Source organism: Heterodontus francisci, chromosome 19 (assembly GCF_036365525.1).
Source record: "Heterodontus francisci isolate sHetFra1 chromosome 19, sHetFra1.hap1, whole genome shotgun sequence".
In the NCBI taxonomy this organism is placed as follows: domain Eukaryota; kingdom Metazoa; phylum Chordata; class Chondrichthyes; order Heterodontiformes; family Heterodontidae; genus Heterodontus; species Heterodontus francisci.
The window spans coordinates 10894595-10917784 of NC_090389.1; the positions used below are offsets into that span (position 1 = coordinate 10894595).

A 23190-nucleotide genomic window follows, 5' to 3' on the forward strand; every position below is an offset into this window, starting at 1 on the left:
CAAAGCAAATGTTGGGGTGCATTAAAAGGTCAATTTTGAGAGCCTAAATAGTGAGATAATCTTGCCAATTTATAAATCATTTGTGTGACCACACCTAGAATACTGTGTAGAGTTCTGATCACCATGGTACAAAAGGATATTGAAGTTAATTGTATATTAGTTGGATGTTAATTGTATTCGGGTGATGGGTATTAAATGGTGATCAGCCTATGCTCATAAATATAGGAGCAGACTGAAAAAGACTTGTTGGTTGGAGTGCACAATATGCATTGTGTCTCTAACTAAAAGCTTATGTGTATAATGACTAGGCTTCAGTGTTATATCTTTTGCTGCCTGTTTATCTAGGTTATAGACAATTGCAGCTACTGAAAAAGTACAGAAGAGAGCAAGCAGAATGATGAGGGGATGGAGGGTTCAGAATATGAGGAGTAAATATGTAAATAGGGTATGCTGCTACTGGATAAGAGAAGGTTGAGAGGTGATATGATTGCTGTGTTTAGGATTCAAAATTATCTCGATAATCACAAGCAGTTTCACCTTGTCCTGAATAGTAGAACCAGAGGATATGGCCTGCATTTGAAACATAGAAGGTTTTATGGAGTCCATTCAGCCCGTCGTGTCGTTGCCGACAGAAAAAGAGCTATCTAGTCTAATCCCACCTTATGGCTCTTGGTCCATAGCCCTGCAGGTTACTCCATCTCAAGTGTATATCCAAGTGCATTTTAAATGCTGAGGGTTTCTGCCTTTACACCTTTTCAGGCAGTGAGTTCCAGACCCCCATCATTCTCTGGATGAAAACAATTACACCTCAACTCCCCTGTTATCCTTCCACTAATTACTTTAAATCTATGCCCCCTGGCTATCGACCTCAATGCTATTGAAATAGGTCCTTCCTATTCACTCTATCTAGGCGCCTCATAATTTTATACAGCTCAATCAAATCTCCCCTCAGCCTCCTCTTTTCCAAAGAAAATAACACGAGCCTAACCAATCTTTCCTCATCGCTAAAATTCTCCATTCTTGGCAGCATCCTCATAAATCTCCTCCATACCCTCTCTAGTGTGATAACATCCTTCCTGTAATGTGCTAACCAGAACTGTATGCAGTACTGTAACTTGTAGTCTAACTAGTGTTTTATACAGTTCTGGCATAACCTTCCTGCTCTTACACTGTAAGTCTTGGCTAATAAAAGAAAATATCTTGTATGCTGCCTTAACCAAGTAACCTAAATTCAAAACAAATCTAGGGAAACATAATTTCAATGAGTGAGTGGTAAATCCATGGAACAGCCTCCCTAGGGATTAGTATTAATTCATTCAAATGCACATTAGATTTTTTTCAGAAAGTAGCATTTTGGGATTTGCAAGGGATGGGCAATAAATGCTGTCCTAGCCAGTGACGCCCACATCCCATGAACAATTTTTTTTTTTGAAGTGTGGCATGCTGGGGAGGAAGAGGTGACTTGGGACCTATGGTTCCCAAAGCTTTCCTGCACTGGGCTTTTCCTTGTCTTGTGACTGGGTCCGTTGTAGACTAATTGATCAGGACTGATCACAGTGATTGATCAACAACTCCATTATTGTATCCTGAGATGATAGAGGGAGAACCAGATGGACCTTCATCTTTTTCTTTTCTAGCAATTCTTATGTTCGAAACCAACTTGAAACTATTCAAATTTTCATTCTTCCACTGGCAACCGTACTATGCTGAGATTTAAGTTTTCCCAGCTCAAATATGATCCAGTGTATCTGGCAAAGGCCTGAGTGCTGATCACTGGGTTACCTAGTAGAACCATGCAGTGACTGGTCTCATTGCTGCTATTAGTAGACCAGTGTATAGAAATTCAAGATGGAGGATTGCTCTACCATAGGTAACACTCTACCTCACTTCAAATTATAAGATTTGTGTTTTTCTTTTGTTTTGAAGGTCTGAGATATAGCAATGTGAAGTTAGCTGCAAGGGATGCTGAGCTCATCCCATAAACAATGCCTAATTAGATCAAGATTATTTAGCTAACACCTCAGGATATCAAAATAATAATTAAATAAAGAATAAACTTGCATTTATAAAGTGCTCTTCATATCCTTAAGTTGTCCAATGTACTTCACAGCCAATTAATTACTTCTGAAGCACAATCATTGTTGTAATGTAGGTAATGGGGCACCCAGCAAGATCTCTCAAACAGCAATGAAATAAATGACCAGATCATCTGTTTCTACTGGTGCCAGTTGAGGGATAAATGTTGGCCAGTATATACAATGCCTTCACATTCTTCAGGATGTCTCAAAGTGTTCGATGGTGAATAAATTACTTTGGATTTAATTTTGTGGGCAGACAGGGCATCCTGTTCGTTCAGAGATAAATCTGTTTTGCTGATCTTTGTTGAGGGACATATGTTGATCAGCAAACCTGGGGAACTCCCTCCTCCTCTTTGGTGGCATGGGATCTTTTATGTCCACCTGAACAGCTGGTTACTGAACCAGTAATCTACAGGCCAGGGCTAGTAAGAGAATTTGAGTTCTAATCCCACCAGGTAGATGGAGGAATTTAATTCTTTTATATATTTTTGCAATCAGGAAATAAAAATCTGGTACCAGTTAAAGTAGCCATAAAGCTGTTGATTGTCGTTAAACAAAATCCAGCTGGTTCATTGAACTGCCATCCTTACCCAGTCTATCCTTTATGTGACTCTAGTCCCATACCAACATAGTTGACTCTTAACTGCCCTCTGAAATAGCCTAGCCTCAGATGCAACCCTCAGTTGCATCAAACTGCCTTAAGGCCTGCCACCACCACCTCAGGACAACTAGGAATGGGCAATAAATGCCGGTTTTACAAGCAAGGTGCATATGCCAAGATTGAATTAAAAAAAGATAAAGCCTTGAGTTAATATCTCATCTAAAGGACAGTAGCTCTGACCCTGTAGCACTCTCCAGCAATGTGCTGAAGTGTTGGCCTTAATTTTATGTTTTAAGTCCTGGCACATGAACCTACAGTTTTCTGAGTTAGACAAGAATGCTAGCACATAGTCAAGCTTGTCAATATGTTAGCAGATGCGGATATTTGTCAGTTATTGCCTCACCAATGCCAGATGAAAATTATAAAAGGCTTTTTTCCCCGGGCCTGACCTAACAGCTCTTCAGAGAGCAATGTGTTGCAATACAAACCCCGTCAGATATAAGAAATAACTAATATAATCACCAGCCTGTTAACAAAGAGAAAGGGTTTCTTTGAAGGCTCAGCGTCCTTTTGAGCTTGATGTATTCTGCATACTGTGATCATCAAAACTGATGAAGTAGGCATCCATTTACTGCTGTTTCTGGTACCTTGCTGTGTAAAACAATGCTTTTGAGTACGAAGCACTTGAAAATAATTTGTTGAATGAGAATGCTGCAGTCATGTAGAAATACCATATTAAGAAGCCTTTAGTTTATTTGACTCCGCAAGAAATGCATTCTGGACAAGAGACTCTTACGTTTTTAATGGACTGACTGAAGCCTTTGTTGTTTTTATAAATTTTAATACCACTTTTTTAACCCACTTCTATGTATGTTTCATTCATTATAAATCCATCTTGTAGTTTTAGCCTGAATGATATGGTCTGACAGTGTGGTGTTTTTACACTTATTGCAGAGGTTATGAGTGCTTGGCTGTCAACCTCTGCAACTTCTGCACAATCTCACAGTATTTCCATATCCACCTATCAACAAAGCCACTTTTTCTCCTTTAAAAGATTGCCCACCTCTGCTACCTTTCCCTCTCTTGTTATCAAAACCCTAGTCCATGGTCTTAAGGTTCAGCAGTGTGCTGCTTGCTGGGCTCCTTGTCTCCACCCACCACAAAATACAACTTATTTATCTGCACTCACATCTCCCCTGATTTTTGCCAAGCTCTGCTGCCTTTGTGATCCAAGAAAATTGACTTGAAGATCCTTGTTTTCAAACCAACTTGACTTTTTATTCTCTCCCCACACATTCCGGCTCAACAGTCCCTTCCAGCCATATGACCCCCTTACACCCTCTTTCTGGATTAGTCCTCAAATGCTATTCTACCCTCGGGGGCTGCTCTTTCAGTCGCTTCACCTCTGCTTTCTGACACTCCTTCTCTAAATCCCACCTTTTTCCCAGGATTCAAAATCCCCCTAAGGATCCTGCTGTTCCAATGTGCTTTCAGTTTCCCTTCCTCTTCCCTTATTTTTTTTCCCTCTTTTTCCTGCTGAGCATTCACCTTTTCTCCCAGGTGTAAGACACTTTTGGGATAGTTCCCAGGCAACAATCCATAGAGGTTCAAAGATCTTTACAGCTGCAATCAACTTATTTTGGCTTTCAACCAATTCTGGTGAGCAGGAATATTATCCTTTTCAGCTATAAAGGGGAAGCCTGGATAACTGCTTCGCTAAGCCAGCAAACTTTATTTGAAACCCATCAATTACTGACTTGACCCTCCTGCACCCCACCATGCTCTCACGTGTCTCATGCACATTTCTTAACTCCACAATCTCCTTCAAGTTCAAAAATATTTCACAAAACCTTTGTACAAACACTTTTGTTACAGCTTCAAATTTGCTTAAAAAAAAGTTGCACAAACAAGCTGGAGTCTCATCTTTTCCCTGAAGCTTGAGGTTGAGTTTGTTGAGGTGATTTGTCAAATTAGCCAGAAAAAAAATCTAGCTAGCAACAAATGAAGGATTTCTTGGCTGTTTTCTTGTCGTTCAAAATGTTGTAATTTCTGCATGCAGTTCAAAACCTTGCTACTGAGCTCCTGTGAAAGATATGTTCTCCGTATCTTTAAGAAAAATAAATTGGTGATTTAAGAGCTGTTTCTGTATGAAATTAACATTAAGAATAATACTCTGACCCACTGATGGTATTCCTCCTTCACTACAGTATCTGCTTTGTCCCTCTCTTTTGTGAAGACAGACACAAAGCATTCACTACTGCAGATTATATTTATATAGCACCTTTAATATAATAAAATATCCCAAGGTGCTTCATAGGAGCGTTATAAAACAAAATATGACACCGAACCACAAAAGGAGATATTAGGTCAGATGATCAAAAACTTGGTCAAAGAGGTCGGTTTTAAGGAGGATAACGAGGTGGAAAGGCGGAGAGATATAGGCAGGGTATTCCAGAGCTTGGGGCCTAGGCAACTGAAGGCACAGCCGCCAGTGGTGGAGCAATTAAAATCAGGGAAGCACAAGAGGCCAGAATTAAAGGAGCACAGCTATCTTGGCGGGTTGTGGGGCTGGAGGAGATTACAGAGATAGGGAGGGGCTAGGCCATGGAGAGAACTGAAAACAAGGATGAGAATTTTAAAACAAGACATTGCTTGACCGGGAGCCAATGTAGGTCAGCGAACACAGGGGTGATAAGAAAATGGAGTGAGTTAAGACACTGGCAGCCGAGTTTTGGATGACCACAATTTTAAGGAGGGCTGAATGTGGGAGATGAGCCAGGAGTGTGCTGGAATAGTCAAGTCTAGAGGTAATGAAGGTATGAATGAGGGTTTCAGCAGCAGATGAGCTGAAACGGGTGAAGTCAGGTGATGTTACAGAGGTGGGAATAGGCAGTTTAAGCGAAGGCACGAATATGAGGTTGGAAACTTATACTCTGGGTCAAATGTGACACCAAGGTTGTGAACAGAATGGCTTAATCTAAGACTGTTGCCAGAGAGGGGGATGGAGTTGGTAGCTAGGGAACAGAGTTTGGAGTGGTGACTGAAAACAATGGCTTCAGTCTTTCCGATATTTAATTGGAGAAAATTAAATATCGTCCAATACTGGATGTCTGATAATTGAGCAACAGTGGAGGAGTCAAGAGAAGTGGTGGTGAGTTAAAGGTGAGTGCTGTCAGCTTACATGTAAAAGCTAAAGCTGTGCTTTCAAATATGTCGCCAAGGGGCAACATGCAGATGAGAAGTAGGAGGGGGCTGAGGATAGACCCTTGGGAGACCCCAGAGGTAACAGTGAGGGAGCAGAAAGAGAAACCATTGCAGATGATTCTCTGGCTACGATTAGATAGATAAGAATGTAACTAGGTGAGAGCAGTCGTGCCAGCTAGATAAAAATGGACAGGTGTTGGAGTAGGATAGTGTGGTCACCCGTGTCAAAGGCTGCAGACAGGTCGAGAAGGAAGTGGTGGGAAAGTTTACCTTTGCCACAGTCACAAAAGATGACATTTGTAGCTTTGACAAGCTGTTTCGAAACTGTGGCAGGGGCAGAAACCTGATTGGAGTGCTTCAAACGTGGAGTTTCAGAAAAGATGGGAACATATTTTGGAGACGACAACACATTGAAGGTCTTTGGAGAGGAAAGGGAAGTTGGAGATTGGGTGGTAGTTTACAAGGGCGGTGGGATGATGCCCATGTCTTCTACCGCCACACATAGGTTACCTTTTTAGTCTGTAATACATCCTACTTGTTCCTTAGTTAACCTCTTGCTCTTTAGGTATTTGTAAATGGGTTTTCCTTGATTTTACTTGCCAATATTTTTTCATGCCCTCTCTTTGCTTTCCTAATTTCCTTTTTAATTTCACTCCACTTTCTATACTCCTCTAGGCTTTCTGCAGAATTGAACTCTCGATTTCTGTCATAAAGTTCCGGTTTTTGTCTAATCCTTCCCCTGTATGTTCTTCAACTTCTGGGGTGGGGGTGGGTCCAGATTTGGGAGTGCCACCCTTTTGCTTTGTGGGAACACAGTTGTTCTGATTCTTCTCTATCTCCTCCTTTAATGTCTTCTACTACTCTCCCCACTGATTTGCATTCAAATACTACATGTTCCCTTATCTATCACTGTCTGATTGATTGGGGGTCTATAGTATACCCCATATTGTCATGGAATGAGGTGATGATACTTAGTAGCTTTGGTGGGCATCCGATCTTTGCTAGTAGTCTGAAGAGACCACATCTGCTGACGAGGTCAAAGACTTTGGTGAGATCTATGAAAACAACGTAGAGGGGCATCTATTGTTCGCGGCAGTTCTCCTGTAGCTGGCGAAGGAAGAACAGCATGTCAATGGTGGATCCCTCTGTTCGAAAGCTGCACTGTGCCTCAGGGTAGACACGCTCAGCTAGCTTCTGGAGTCTGTTTAAAACGACTCGAGCGAAGACTTTCCCCACTATGCTGAGCAGGGAGATTCCACGGTATTCCATGACAATATGAAAGGTACAATTCAGCATAGCGGTGCCTCATCAGACCCCTTTCCTATCCTGAGAGGCATGAAACAGGGCTGTGATCTCGCACCTACACTGTTTGGGATCTTCTTCTCACTGCTGTTCTCACTTGCGTTCAAGTCTTCAGAAGAAGGAATTTTCCTCCACACAAGATCAGGTGGCAGGTTGTTCAACCTTGCCCGTCTTAGAGCGAAGACCGAAGTACGGAAAATCCTCATCAGGGAACTCCTCTTTGCTGATGATGCTGCATTAACATCTCACACTGAAGAGTGTCTGCAGAGACTCATCGACAGGATTGCAGCTGCCTGCAACGAATTTGGCCTAACCATCAGCCTCAAGAAAACGAACATCATGGGACAGGATATCAGAAATGCCCCATCTATCAATATTGGCAACCACGCTCTGGAAGTGGTTCAAGAGTTCACCTACCTAGGCTGAACTATCACCAGTAATCTGTCTCTCGATGCAGAAATCAACAAGCGCATGGGAAAGGCGTCCACTGCTTGTCCAGACTGGCCAAGAGGGTGTGGGAAAATGGCGCACTGACACGGAGCACAAAAGTCCGAGTGTTTCAAGCCTGTGTCCTCAGTACCTTGCTCTACGGCAGCGAGGCCTGGACAACGTATGTCAGCCAAGAGCAGTGTCTCAACTCATTCCATCTTCGCTGCCTCCGGAGAATCCTTGGCATCAGGTGGCAGGACTGTATCTCCAACGCAGAAGTCCCTGAGGCGGCCAACATCCCCAGCATATACACCCTACTGAGCCAATGGCGCTTGAGATGGCTTGGCCATGTGAGCCACATGGAAGATGGCAGGATCCCCAAGGACTCATTGTACAGCCAGCTCGTCACTGGTATCAGACCCACCGGCCGTCCATGTCTCCGCTTTAAAGACGTCTGCAAACGCGACATGAAGTCCTGTAACATTGACCACAAGTCGTGGGAGTCAGTTGCCAGTGATCATCAGAGCTGACGGACAGCCATAAAGGCGGGGCTAAAGAGTGGCGAGTCGAAGAGACTTAGCAGTTGGCAGGAAAAAAGACAGAAATGCAAGGAGAGAGCCAACTGTGTAACAGCCCCGACAACCAATTTTATCTGCAGCGCCTGAGTAAGAGTCTGTCACTCCAGAATTGGCCTTTATAGCCACTCCAGGCGCTGCTCCACAAACCACTGACCACCTCTAGGCGCTTACCCATTGTCTCTCGAGACAAGGAGGCCAAAGGAGTATACCCCAGCACTGTGATTGCCCCTTTTTTGCTCTTTTAATGATCTTTCTAGCATATCATCCCTCCTTGCAGCTGTGATTGTTTCTTTAACCAAATTGCAATTCCCCTTCCTTTTTTATTCCTACTATCCCATCTGAGAATCCTGTAACCAGGAATGTTGAGCTGACTTTCCTGAAGCCATGTTTCATTAATAGCTATGATATCATACTTCCAAGTGTTATCTGTGCCTTCAACTCATCTGTGTTATTCACTAGACTCTTTGCATTGAAGTATATACCATCAATCACTGAACAACTCTCTTTTTTTCTATTTTCTAGCCTTTGTTTCTTCTGCTTTCTGTATTTTTTTATTTAGAAATATAGCACTGAAACAGGCCCTTCGACCCACCGAGTCTGTGCCGACCAATAACCACCCATTTATACTAACCCTACAGTAATCCCATATTCCCCATCACCTCCCTACACTAGGGGCAATTTACAACGGCCAATTTACCTATCACCTGCAAGTCTTTGGATGTGGGAGGAAACCGGAGCACCCGGCGAAAACCCACGCAGACACAGGGAGAACTTGCAAACTCCGCACAGGCAGTACCCAGAATCGAACCCGGTTCCTTGGAGCTGTGAGGCTGCGTTGCTAACCACTGTGCCACTGTGCCGCCCATTTCAAGCTCACTTAAGTACTCACTTAATTTGCTGCCTTTCATTTCCAGCTTTGCTTTTCTCCCTTCTGAATCTATGCTCAGGTTCCCATTCCTCTGCCAAGCTAGTTTAAACTCTCCCCAACAGCACTAGACGACCTTCCCATCATGGTATTGGTCCTGGCCCTGTTGAGGTACCACCTGTCTGGCTTGTACAGGTCCCACCACCCGCAGAACCAATCCCAGTGTCCCAGGAATCTAAAGCCCACCCTCCTGCACCATCTACCTAGCCACGCATTGATCCACACTATCCTCCTATTTCTGTATTCAACAGTGTATGGCACTGGGATAAATTTGGAGATTATTACCTTTTGAGGTCCCAAATTTTAATTTCTTTCCTTTCTCCCTAAAATCTGCCTGCAGGGCCTCATCCCATTTCTACCTATGTCATTTGTATCAATTTGAATCACAACCTCTGGCTGTTCACGCTTCCCCTCAGCTGCTTGTTCAGTGACATCCTGAACCCTGGCACCAGAGAGGCAGTATGCCATCCTGGAGTTATGTTTGTGGCCACAGAAATGCCTGCCTATTCTCCTAACTATTGAATCCCCTATCGCTATTGCTTTTCTGACCTTCCTTCACCATCCCAACCTTACCCTGTACAGCTGAGCTGTGACCTTGGTTCTGGCTGCACTCCCCAGACAAGCCATTGCCTTCACCAGAACTGAATTCAGAACTGAATAGCAGTTGAGGAGCGAGATGTGGTCACCTATTTCCTCCCTACATGCACACTCTTAAGCTGTACGATGATTGCCTCCAGGAATGTGCAACCAATGGAGCCCTCAGCCTTGTGGATGCACCGCAGTGATGCCAGCTGCTGCTCCAGTTCTAAAACCTGGAGCTCGAGCTCCTCCAGCAGATGAAACTTCTTGCACATGTGGTTGTTCAGGACATGAGAAGCATCCTAGAATTCCATCATGACACTGGATGTACATTCAATGGAACTGAGGTGCCCTGCCATGCCTCTATTTATTGGACGACTAGTTAAATTTCTTCATTTAACCTCCTGCTCGAACAGAAAGAAAAAGATGATAACGGTAATATTCACCAATCGATCACCCAAATGCTGTCCTGTGATTTCCTTCCTTGATAAGTTTTACTTTTGTTTAGATTCGCTGAATGCATACTGCTGCCTCCCGTCAAGTCTGTGCTCTATAATGGACTTTCTCTCTCACTCTATTTATGCTTAGTTTATAGTTTTTAGGCTTTTAACTAATTACTAGATCTAGTTTAAGTTATAGGTAGATTAAATTAAATGTTTACCGTTAACATGAACCGCTACAATTGATGATGGCTGATTCTTCGCAAGTGAAGATCATGGGGAAGCTTGTATCTGTGGTAGTTGGCCTGATCATCGGTGACTGAAGAAGCCAATTCTTGATCTGCAGGTTCTTGAGTAGTTGGTCACATAAACTCCTAGTTTGGAGGGACTTTGGTATAAGCAGACGCCTTCTGTTGTCTGCTCCTTTCGTCAGCAGCCTCGTGCCTATTTGTTTCAAACTTATAGGCTGCTTTCCTCATTGTACGCCAGCTGTCTCTGTCAGCAACCTCATGCTCCCACACCCATTGGTCAGTTTCAGCTGGAGTTAATCTTTCAGCTAATCTCTGAAGTCTTTGCGCGTTGCACCTCGATCTCGCTTACCGGAGCATAGTTCACCAGAATGCTTTTGGCATTCTGGAATCCTCCCTGTGTGACGCATGTCCTGCCCAGCACAATTCGCATTGTAAAAGAATACATTCAGTGCTGGGCAGATTGGATCTGTTGAGGACTTCATTGTTTGTGATCTTGTCCAGTCATTTGATGTTGATGGTGGATTGAAGACAGCTTTGCTGGAAGTGCTCCAGCAGTCGCTTTTGTTTTCTATACAGAACCCATGATTCTGACCCTTGGTGATGGCTGAAGATACTGGACACTGCAAAGGCTATTGATCCTGCCAACATTCCAGCAATAGTACTGAAGACTTGTGCTGCAGAACTGGCCACAGCCCGAGCCATGCTATTCCAGTACAGTTACAACGCTGGCATCTATCCAGCAATGTGGAAAATTGCCCCGGCATGTCCTGTACACAAAAAACAGGACAAATCCAACCAGGCCAATTACCACCCCACCAGTCTACTCACGATCATCAGCAAAGTGATGGAAGGTGTCGTCGACAGTGCTATCAAGTGGCAGTAAAATAACCTGCCCACTGGCTCTCAGTTTGGGATCCGCCAGGGCCACTTAGCTCCTGACCTCATTGCAGCCTTGATCCAAACGTGGAGAAAAGAGCTGAACTCGAGGTGAGGTGAGAGTAACTGCCCATGACATCAAGGCAGCATTTGACCGAGTATGGCATCAAGGAGCCCGAGCAAAACTGGAGTCAACGGGAATCGGGGAAAACTCTCCACTGATTGGAGTCATACCTAGCACAAAGGAAGATGGTTATGGTTGTTGGAGGTCAGTCATCTCAGTGCCAGGCCATCACTGCAGGAGTTCCTCAGGGTAGTGTCTTAGGCTTAACCATCTTCAACTGCTTCATCAATGACCTTCCCTCCATCATAAGGTTAGAGGTGGGGATGTTTGCTAATTATTGTACAGTGTTCACCATTTGTGACTCCTCACACACTGAGACAGACTGTGTCCATATGCAGCAAGACCTGGACAACATTCAGGTTTGGCTTGATAAGTGGCAAGTAACATTTGCGCCACACAAGTGCCAGGCAATGACCATCTCCAACAAGAGAGAATCTAAACATCTCCCCTTGACATTCAATGGCATTATAATCGCTGACTCCCCCACTATCGACATCCTGGGGAGTAACAATAGACTAGAAACTGAACTGGACCAGCCATATAAATACTGTGATTACAAGAGCAGTTCAGAGGCTGGGAATTCTGCGGCGAGCAATTCACCACCTGACTCCCCGAAGCCCGTCCACCATCAACAAGACACAAATCAGGAGTGTTGTGAAATACTTTGCATTTGCCTGGATGAGTGCAGCTCCAACAACAGTCAAGAAGCTCGACACCCTCCAGGACAAAGCAGCCCACTTGATTGGTACCTCATCCACCACCCTCCATATTCACTCCATCTACCACCGACGCACAGCGGCAGCAGTGTGTACCATTCACAAGACGCACAGCAGCAACTCATCAAGGCTCCTTCGACAGTACCTTCTAAACCTGAGATCTCTACCACCTAGAAGGACAAGGGCGGCAGATGCATGGGAACACCACCACCTGCAAGTTCCCCTCCAAGCCACACACCATCCTGACTTGGAACTATATCACCGTTCCTTCACTGTTGCTGGGTCCAAATCCTGGAACATCCTTCCTAACAGCACTGAGTCTACCTACCCCACATGGACTGCAGCAGTTGCTGATGATACAAAGTTAGGCGGCATTGTAGACAGTTTAGATGATAGCATAAAATTGCAAAGAGATATTAAGACTAGGTGAGTGGACAAAACTGTGGCAAATAGATTTCAATGCGGGCAAATGTGAGATTATCCATTTTGGACCAAAAAAGGATAGAGCAGGGTATTTTCTAAATGGGAAGAGGTTAAGTACAGTGGATGTCCAAAGAGACTTGGGGGTTCAGGTGCATAGATCTTTAAAATGCCAAAAGCAACTGCAGAAAATAATCAAAAAGGCTAATGGAATGCTAGCCTTTATCTCTAGAGGATTGGAGTATAAAGACACAGAGCCTGTGCTGCAGCTGTACAAAACCCTGGTTAGACCCCACTTGGAGTACTGTGAGCAGTTCTGGGCACCACACCTTAGGAAGGATATATTGGCCTTGGAGCGAGTGCAACGTAGGTTTACAAGAATGATACCTGGACTATAGGGGTTAAGTTACGAGGAGAGATTACACAAATTAGGCCTGTTTTCGCTAGAATTTAGAAGATTAAGGGGTGATCTGATCGAAGTCTTCAAGATATTAACAGGTAAAGACAGGCTAGATAAAGATAAAGTATTTCCACTGGTTGGAGATTCTAAAACTAGGGGGCATAGTCTAAAAATTAGGACCAGACCGTTCAGGAGAGATGTTCGGAAGCATTTCTTCACACAAAGGGTGGTAGAGGTTTGGAACTCTCTCCCACAAACAGCAGTTGAAGCTAGAACAGTTGTTCATTTTAAATCTGAGATAGATTTTTGTTAAGCAAAGATATTAAGGGATATGGGCCAAAGGCAGGTATATGGAGTTAGGCCATGGATCAGCCATGATCTCATTGAATGGCAGGATAGGCTCGAGGGGCTGAATGGCCTACTCCTGTTCCTATCTTCCTATGTTCCTAAGGCAGCTCACCACCACCTCTCAAGGGCAATTAGGGACAGGCAATAAATGCTGGCCTACCCACTGATACCCACATCCCGTGAAAGAATGAACAAACAGGTGTAGTGAATGGCTTGACGAGGCAGTCAAAGGAGCTGTTGGCCTTGGACTGTTGATTGTCTATGTCCTTGTTGACAGTGGCATCATTTGAGATAATGCTACTTAGATAGGTAAACTGTTCTACTGCATTGAAGTTGCTGCTGTCAGTGCTGATCTGTGGCAGATTGTAATTTCCTTGGGGCCATGGTTGGTAAAGCTCTTCTATTTTCTTTAGGATAATAGTAAGGCCAAAGGCATTTGCTGCCTCAGAGAAACAGTTTACACTGAGCTGCATTGCCTCCACCATGTGTGCCAGAAGAGCACAATCATTCAGCAAACAGAAGCTCCACAATAAGCTGTTCTGTGGTTTTGCTATGTTCTAGTAGTCGTCGCAGGTTGAAGAGACTGCTGTCTGTTTGGAAGCAGATGTGGATGCCTTCTGTTAAGCCTGCTTTTGCCTCTTGAAGCATCATACTGAAGACAATAAAGAAAAGGATTGGTGCCAGAACACACCCTTCCTGAAGACCCTTGAAGATAGGCAAGCTGTCTTAGATGGCTCCATTCTGCTTGACCCGGCCTTTGTGCATTTGCAGGGAATGATGAGGAACCTTTGAGAGCACCCCAATCCAGCTAGTAACTTCCAAAGTCTGTCCTGGCTGACTGTATTGAATGCCTTGATGAGATCTAGCATACAGGCTCCTGATTTGTTCTCTCCACTTCTCCTGGATCTGTCTCAGCACAAAAAGTATATCTGTAATTCCACTACAAAATTAAATATTTACCTGCAACATGAAACACTACAAATATTGGAGGCATAAACCTTGCTCCCCATCTGTGGAGAATTCCCAACTTTTGCACTCTGTGATGTGCTCTGTTCTGCAACCACTGTGTCGATCACTCTGAATTAGAAGGACGTGGGTTCAAGCCATGGAGACTTCAGCATAAAATCTGTGTTGACATTTCAGTGCAATACTGAGGGAGTGCCGTACAGTATGGAGGTGATGTCTTTCAGATGAGATGTTGAACTAGGTCTTGTCAATCCTCAGCTGGATGTGAAATGTCCCACGGCACTATTCATAGAAGAGCAGAGGAGTTCTTTCCTCAGCAAAATTTATCCCTTAACTATTGTCACTAAAACAGATGATTTTGTCATCATATTTCTGTTTGTGGGGATCTTGCTGTGGGAAAACTGACTGCCACGTTTCCTACTTTACATGACTGACTATACTTCAAAAGTAATTAATTGACTAAAACCCTTTGGGATGCCCTGAGGCTGTGAAAGGCGCTAAATAAATGCAAGTTTGTCCTTTCTTACTAATAATATCATTCATTGTAAACCTTCCATCACTAAATGCTTTGTATTGTGCAGTTTAAACAGAACTGAAGAACTTGCTGAGGTTTGTGAAAATGAGACAGCAGGAAATCAGTACAGTAGGATTCACTAGATTACAGAACTTTGAACTTGTACCTCCTTAAGTCTAAGAAAGATGCAACAATGCCCCTGCCAAACCCACTAACTCTTAGCAATACCAAACCTGGACCAGCGCTTGTAATAGAAAACTTATACATGAAGTTATGTTAAACCATCACATAATCTCCACAAGCCACCATCACACAGGCTGCAGTGCAGCATTTGCAAGGGACTCAAGCTGGGAGGTTGCTCCTGGGGGATTCTTTTGGTATCTTTTGAAATTCAAAATAGGGATACAGGAAATCAAAACGTGTCTTCCAAAGTTCAATAAAGCTGAGAAAACTAAAGTGATATTTTCTGAATTTCACTGAGATGCTGGCCCCAAATTTATTAGCACATTTTGGCACAGGCATAGTGGACTGAATGGCCTCCTTCCATACTGTTGCATTGTATGATTACCAAACCCTTTATCCTCACTTGATTAAATTCAGGATAAAGTCAGCAACAAGTATTTTCTCTACTAGTTTTCCAATCAAAAACACTTTGCCTAGCAATATGCCTTTGAAGTGACATTTAGCATACCAGACAGTGATTTTTATCATCTTGGACATTTAGATAATAAGTCAGCAGATGCAGCTAGTTGGGAGCTTCTCTCTCAGCATTTAGTAATCTAATTTAGAGTGACCACATCACATCAAGAGATCTTAAAATGCATAATTTCTAACTTGGAATGTGATAGGATTCCTGATTCATCTCGCACAACTGATTAAAAACACTTACTGTTAATTAGGCAGTGTATTGACTATTGCAAAACCATTACTGTACGTACTAACCATCTCTGCTATTAACAGACTGTAAATCTCCTGTGTCACTGAACAAATATGTAACTTACTGTCAGACCCTGGCAACCATTTCAAGCCATTTTCCGTTTTAAGAGTTTTAATTTATCAGTGCATTAAGTTGCTGGTTATGAAGAAATTTATTTTAAATTGAAAGTTAATTTTCTGTAATTGGCTACACACTGGTGGATCTCCTGTTTTAGACATTGTGATGAGCAGAGAATATGTTTGTGGAGTACATATAAATGGTGAGCTGCAGATTAGATACCCCTGTACAGTTTGTTCTCCCATCACCAACCCTCTTGTTGAACCATAGATTCAATACAATTCTGATCTGAGAAATGTTCTTTACAATTGACATCATGTTCTACAAGCACTAGTGAGCTTCATGGTTACTGGCTGGCCTTGTACACTTACACTAAAAGAAGCGGTCTTACTTTAGATCCACACTTGCCAGAATAGTCCCGTAAATCTGTCAAATTTATTTCCTATTTGTGTAGTTGGTTTAATTAGTATTACTGGTAATGTGCTGCTAAAGGTTTTTATGGTTTCTTTGAGAGATTTCTGTCCTGCCAAAGAATCTCTCAAATAGGACAATGTGTGCGGATGTGTGTCATTCAGATCTTGTCAGCTCATTACAAATCATAAGCTATCAAGTTGGGTTGGATTGTGTTGATCCATTTGCTCATTCCTGGGCCATTCTTTACATGTGTGTTACCTGTTGTTGCTTGATCTGACACAAGTCTTATGCCTGGCTGCTGTCAACCATCTTTATTACTTAGTAAAAAAAACTATTTGTTCACTTGCAGCATAGTATTTAGCTAATGTGAAGGTATTGTAGTGTTGTAGAGAAACTGGGGTTTCCTATGCCTGCCTGAGCTACACGCCAGTTGTTGATGAGAGGGAGCATGGCCAGGCATCCCTCTGTGCCACACTGAACAGACTAGAGATAAGCGACCACAAGCTGGGACAACATTCTCCCGCTCAATTTGATAGGCAAGGAAGACTCCCTCTGATTTCCCTGTGTGATTGGGCCAGTCTGAAAAAAGAGAGGCTGATTAGTTATCAGCAATACCTTGAAATAGGGCCTGCCTGCGCAGACTCACTCACCTCCCCACAAGGCTGCTGTGAATTTCATATTGTAATTATTGAGAGGAGTTTGAACAGTAGGCATCGTGCCAACAGTCTTGGTAGCTCCATATCTTGCACCTGAGTGGTAAAGGCCAGACATAAGGGAGTATTTGGGACCTGTGTCACTGGAAATCTGCTTTCATAAGTTTTCTATTGGTTTAATTCTCTGTTTCTGTTTTTAGGGATGTGGATTCGGATACAGGTATACGCGACTCCCTCACTTGCTGAAAAGCAAACCTGAAGATGCTAACATGCCAAGCCTGCAGAGTGAGTATCAGCAGGTCAATAACATCACTGAGGGGTTATCCCTGTAACTGGTGATGGTGCCTCTATCAGTTTTCCTCATTTGTTTAAGCCATATACAAATGAAATGAAGCAAAATTACATGGGTTACTGTCCCTCAAAAGAACTTAATGTCAGATAGGAGCTACCTTGGTCAGATGGTTTTCCCTGTTCAGTTGTGTTTAAAGCCTTGTGATTTGCACATCAGTCCACTGAGCTGCCAGCTGTCCCTACTACTTTGTACTTGGGTTTCTGCACAGGAGAGCACTTCACTACAGTGAAGATAGTTTAATGTCATAGCTATCATTAAACTTACTTGAACTGGGAATTGCATAACTATATATTAGAGACAGGTACTCCATCCTGTTTTGCCCTGAGAAAAAAAATGAAACTAAAATGCCATGATCCAATTGAATGGCAGAACAAGCTCGAGGGGCTGAATGGCCAACTCCTGTTCCTACGTTTCTTCCTATGATGATAGAAGATTGGACACCCACTGTGTTGTAGCCCACTGCGAGTAAACAAATACTGACAGTCCAACTGGGCAATCCAGCTGTGATTTTTAAGAAGTGGAGAGATGGTTGGAACACTGAAAGGAGTCAACATATACGGGCAGCAAAAAGTTTTTGTGATATAGGAAGAACTTGCATTTATTTAACAATTTAACATGTCTTCAGGGTGTCCCAAAGTGTTTCACAGCTAATCAAGTACTTGTGAAGTCCAGTCACTGGTGTTTTGTAGGTAAACATGGCAGCCAATTTGCACAAAGCAAGGTAGCCAACACAGCCAAAGAGATGAATGATCGAATTATTTGTTTGTGACGTTGGTTAAGGATTAAATGTGGGCCAGACCATGATGAAAATCCCCTGCTGTTTGAATAGTGAAGTGGAATCTTTTGCATCGTTCTGAACAAGCAGAGGGGGCCTTGATTTAACATCTCATCTGAAAAGATGGCACCTCTGATAATGCAGCACTCCGTCTGTGCTGCACAGGTGTGTCAACCTAGATTGTATGCTGAAGTCTGTTGAGTGGGGCTTAAATCCACAACTGGTGTAATGCAGGAGAATGAACTCCTGGCAAGTTTATGGGCATCTGAGTAATATCTTAAGGAGAGGTCTGGTTGAGGAGATAAAAGACAGGTCAAAACCACCTGGGCAGCCCATGATATCAAGGATATTAGTGTGGATTGTTTAAAAATATCTTTTCTCAATTTTAATAAGCCACTGTTAGATTGCTGCTTTCAGAACTCTTGAGTTTTACTTGTCTTCAGGTGTCCTCAGGCCAGGGTGCAGTTTTGATGCATCTAAAAGTGGTGTAATTTTGTGTTGTGATTACATGAACAAGATATCAGGTTAGAAAATGCCAGCTTGTCCATTCAACCTGTCCTGTACAGTTGTGATGTCTCGTGCATTACAACCCAGACACTTAGGTCGCATGTAATCTCGTGAGAAAGATGAAAAACCAGATTTAAATACTCTCATGGTCAATTATGACAAAAAAAAAAAGCAAATTTCTCTCCAATCTCTCTCGACAATCAAAACTAGTCCAGGCGACGATGTTGATCATGATTGTTGTTACTTGGTACCGACGTCTTGTATGATGCAAGAATCAATCCAACTGTCTCTTGAAGGTACACCAGAAGTCAGCCCTCACCACAGAAGCTGACTGCTTGTTTGTGTTGTGCTGGTGAGGGTCAACAGTATGCAAGACCTTTCAGCTGCAGCTGTCATTAAACAGGGGGAAGCCCAGGCATTCCTGTCCAGAATATTGCTGCCAAATATTGGAGCACTCGTGCTCAGCGCCACAGAGTAGGAGCAGCCCGTAACCTTCAAAGAGGAAAGTCAGAAAGGGCATTAGTCGAGGATTAGGAGAAGCTGTCAATGCAGAAGATAGTCAACAGGGATAAAATTCCATAATAATAAATCCATAACATTGATTTGGATTTGGTTTAAAAATGTTTGTCTCCATTTTATCCAGAAGATTTCTCCTCCTCAATAAAGATAGTTGAAGTTTGAGAGCATTTTTAATGAATGTAATAAATATTACAGGGTGTAATGAATAATCTGTAATAAAAGTCAGCATCACCATAAACAATGTGGTCGAGAGCTCATAATGAGTCAGCTGGTTAGGATAGTGTGCAGTTGTGCCATTAAGTCAGGAGATTCCCAAGTATGAATCAAAAAGGAGCCTAGTCTAGGCACAAGGAATTTAGAAAGTTTGGATAAAATCTAATGAAACATTAATGATTTCTTGAGAACAGTTGGTACAAGGAAGAGTCAGACTCTTATCAAAAATCTTTCACTCCCAGTAGAATTAGAAAAAGCTGATCCTCGGCTTTGTAAAGTGGTAGCACTTTCACCCTCTCGGTTGGATATAAAAGATCCCATGGCACTGTTTGAGGAACAGGGGAGCTCTATCAATATTTGGAAGACCATTATTTATCCTTCAGCTGTACCACAAAAAACAGACGACCTAGTCATCCATTTCATTGCTAAAAGTAGTACTTTACTGTGTGTAAATTGGCTGCTTTGTCATAGAGTCATAGAGTTATACAGCACAGAAACAGGCCCTTCGGCCCACCATGTCTGTGCCGGCCATCAAGCCTATCTATACTAATCCTATTTTCCAGCACTTGGCCTGTAGCCTTGTATGCTATGGCATTTCAAGTGCTCATCTAAATACTATTTAAATGTTGTGATGGTTCCTGCCTCTACCACCCCTTCAGGCAGTGTGTTCCAGATTCCAGCCACCCTCTGGGTGAAAACAATTTTTCCTCAAATCCCCTCTAAACTTCCTGCTCCTTACCATAAATCTATGCCCCCTTGTTATTGACACCTCCGCTAAGGGAAAAAGTTTCTTCCTATCTACCCTATCTATGCCCCTCATAATTTTATATACCTCTATCAGGTCCCCCCTCAGCCTTCTCTGTTCTAAGGAAAACAACCCTAGCCTTTTCAGTCTCTCTTCATAGCTGAAATGCTCCAGCCCAGGCAACATCCTGGTGAATCTCCTCTGTACCCTCTCCAGTGCAATCCTTCCTGTAGTGTGGCGACCAGAACTGTACACAGTACTCCGGCTGAGGGCTAACTAGCATTTTATACAGATTCGTCATAACCTCCCTGCTCTTATATTCTATGCCTCGGCTAATAAAGGCAAGTATCCCATAGGCCTTTCTAACCACCTTATCTACCTGTGCTGCTGCCTTCAGTGATCTGTGGACAGGTACACCAAAGTCCCTCTGACCCTGTGTACTTCCCAGAGTCCTACCATCCATTGTATATTCCCTTGCCTTGTTAGTCCTCCCAAAATGCATCACCTCACACTTCTCAGGATTAAATTCCATTTGCCGCTGCTCTGCCATCTTACCAGCCCATCTATATCGTCCTGTAATCCAAGGCTTTCCTCCTCACTATTTACGACACCACCAATTTTTGTGTCATCTGCGAACCTACTCATCATACCTCCTATATTCACATCTAAATCATTAATGTACACTGCAAACAGCAAGGGTCCCAGCACCAGTCCCTGCGGTACGCCACTGGTCATAGGCTTCCACTTGCAAAAACAACCCTCAACCATCACCCTCTGACTCCTGCCACTAAGCCAATTTTGGATCCAATTTGCCAAATTGCCCTGGATCCCATGGACTGTTACCTTCTTGACCAATCTCTCCTTATCAAAAATGTCACTGAAGTGCATGTAGACTTCTTCAACTGCTTTACCCTCACCTACACCCCTATTCACATCCTCGAAAAATTCAATCAAATTTGTTAGACATGATCTCCCCCTGACAAAGCTATGTTGTCTATCCTTGATTAATCCCTGCCTCTCCAAGTGGAGATTAATCCTGTCCCTCAGAATTTTTTCCAATAATTTCCCAACCACTGATGTTAGACTCACCGGCCTGTAATTACCTGGTTTATCCCTGCTACCCTTCTTGAAACATTCGCTGTCCTCCAGTCCTCTGGCACTTCCGCTGTCTGCATCAAGCAGGTGCCCGTCGTAGTGTTAAATTTTGCTGCTCATGGGTTAAGTGAAATCTGGAGTGAAATTAATCCCTGAACTTAGTGCACTGCTGTTCTAAAGGAGCTGCAACTACATTATCTTCCCATTGTAATGAGCAGCCAGCAGCCCTCTCCAACCCAATCGCTCATTGCTCAGAATTGCTTGAAGATTTGAGGACTCTTCATTCCACATGCACAGTTGCTGTTAGCTTTCCGAGCCAATTGTGACGCTCTGTTAAAGTTTCCAGAGTGCTGGGCAATTGGGTTAGAACCAGATAGTCCAGTTGTAAAGGTGACTGAAGCAGTTGGCATTGATCAGCTGTGCCATCATTTTATCAATGCATTTTGTGATGAACATTCCAGGAAATGAATTTGGGTGGCACAGTGGTTAGCACTGCAGCCTCACAGCTCCAGCGACCCGGGTTCAGTTCTGGGTACTGCCTGTGTGGAGTTTGCAAGTTCTCCCTGTGTCTGCGTGGGTTTCCGCCAGGTGCTCCAGTTTCCTCCCACAGCCAAAGACTTGCAGGTTGATAGGTAAATTGGCCATTGTAAATTGCCCCTAGTGTAGGTAGGTGGTAGGAGAATGGTGGGGATGTGGTAGAGAATATGGGGTTAATGTAGGATTAGTATAAATGGGTGGTTGTTGGTCGGCATAGACTCGGTGGGCTGAATGGCCTGTTTCAGTGCTGTATCTCTAATTAATACAGTCAATTATATTGTATTCATTGTAGAAAACAGGATTTTAAGTTATTTGTCCATCTCTTCTCATTCTCTTTTGCCTCTCTTATTTCCTTTTTCACTTCCCCTCTGAACTTTGTATATTCAGTCTCGTCCTCACTTGTATTATCAGCCTGACATCCGTCATACACAACCTTTTTCATCCAGGGAGCTGAAGTTTTGGTTGCCGTACCTTTGCTCCTTGTGAAAATGTACTTGACTGTACCCAAACCATCTCTTCGAAGGCAGCCCATTGTTCCGTTACAGCTTTGTCTGCAAGTCTTTGATCCCAATTTACCTGGGACAAATCTGTTCTCACCCCACTGAAATTGGCCTTCCTCCAGTTTCGTATTTTTTACTTCAGATTGCTCCTTGTCTTTTTCCATGCCTAACCTCAACCTTATGATGATATAATTACAGTTCCCTAGGAGTTCCCTGACTGACGCCTGATCCACTTGAGAACCCAACTCCTCTTCCTGACTCCATGCTATTTAATATTATCAGTGGTTCCCTCTAGAGTCAGTCACTGATCCCTACCTCTCAAAGCCATCATCACATCCTTCCTCAAAAACTCGGAGTAATCAGTGATTTCGTTGGTTTTCTTGCTGCTGATACTCCTACATTTTTACTGCTTTCTTTCCCTTACCTTCATTTCTATAATAGGAGTTTACCACAACTGTAACCAGTAAGGGAAGACACTCTTGTGGTCCCAGTGCTGGTCTTGTTTTAACTTTAACCAATACTTTCATTTTTTAACTGCATCCTTGAATGTAAGATTAGACCAGCTTTCGTGTTCTGCCTTGAAGGTGTCGTAGTTTACACGCTATGTGAAATTGTCCAGCGCAACGAGCTGCAGCATTGTCCATTTTTCTGTGATTAATGCTGCCACAGGTTTAATTACTATCATATTTAATTACTTATTTAAATTCCTTGAGCAGTTTCTAATATCTTTGAATTCTATCTGTTAATGGTAAGTTAATTGCCATAAAAGGCCTGATGACGTATGAGTTCTTTCTCCAGCACAGTAGGACTCTACAATTATTCACCAGGAGCTGGGTCTGCCTGGTCAACCCCTTTGTCACTGCATATCTGTGCCATTTAGCTGCTTGCATTTAAAAAATACAATGTTTGAGTTTGGATGCAGTAACCTGACCGTGTTTGGTTACAGCAGCCACCACATCATTCAGTGGGTGGCTGCAGTAGTTGGTGGCACACCCAATCATGTCTAGTTACATTGTTCCGCAGAACACACGACAATGTTTAGGGGAGCTGCAGTGTACTTACTGGATGCTCACAGTATTCCAATATCTTTAGCTGCCATGTAGCAGCTAAGTAAATGTGGTGATGTCCAATCAGA

The 23190-nt window shown here is 43.2% G+C and overlaps 1 protein-coding gene across 4 annotated transcripts in view; it reads left to right on the plus strand.

Moving 5' to 3' along the window:
• The window catches only part of LOC137379949 (E3 ubiquitin-protein ligase RNF123), a 536536-nt gene that overhangs the window by 240732 nt on the left and 272614 nt on the right, over positions 1 to 23190 (plus strand). For all 4 annotated transcript variants that reach the window (XM_068051365.1, XM_068051363.1, XM_068051364.1 and 1 more), the window contains one exon: positions 17013 to 17097. In XM_068051365.1, coding sequence (XP_067907466.1) covers positions 17013 to 17097 — 85 coding nt within the window. The remainder of the gene's footprint in view (positions 1 to 17012; positions 17098 to 23190) is intronic.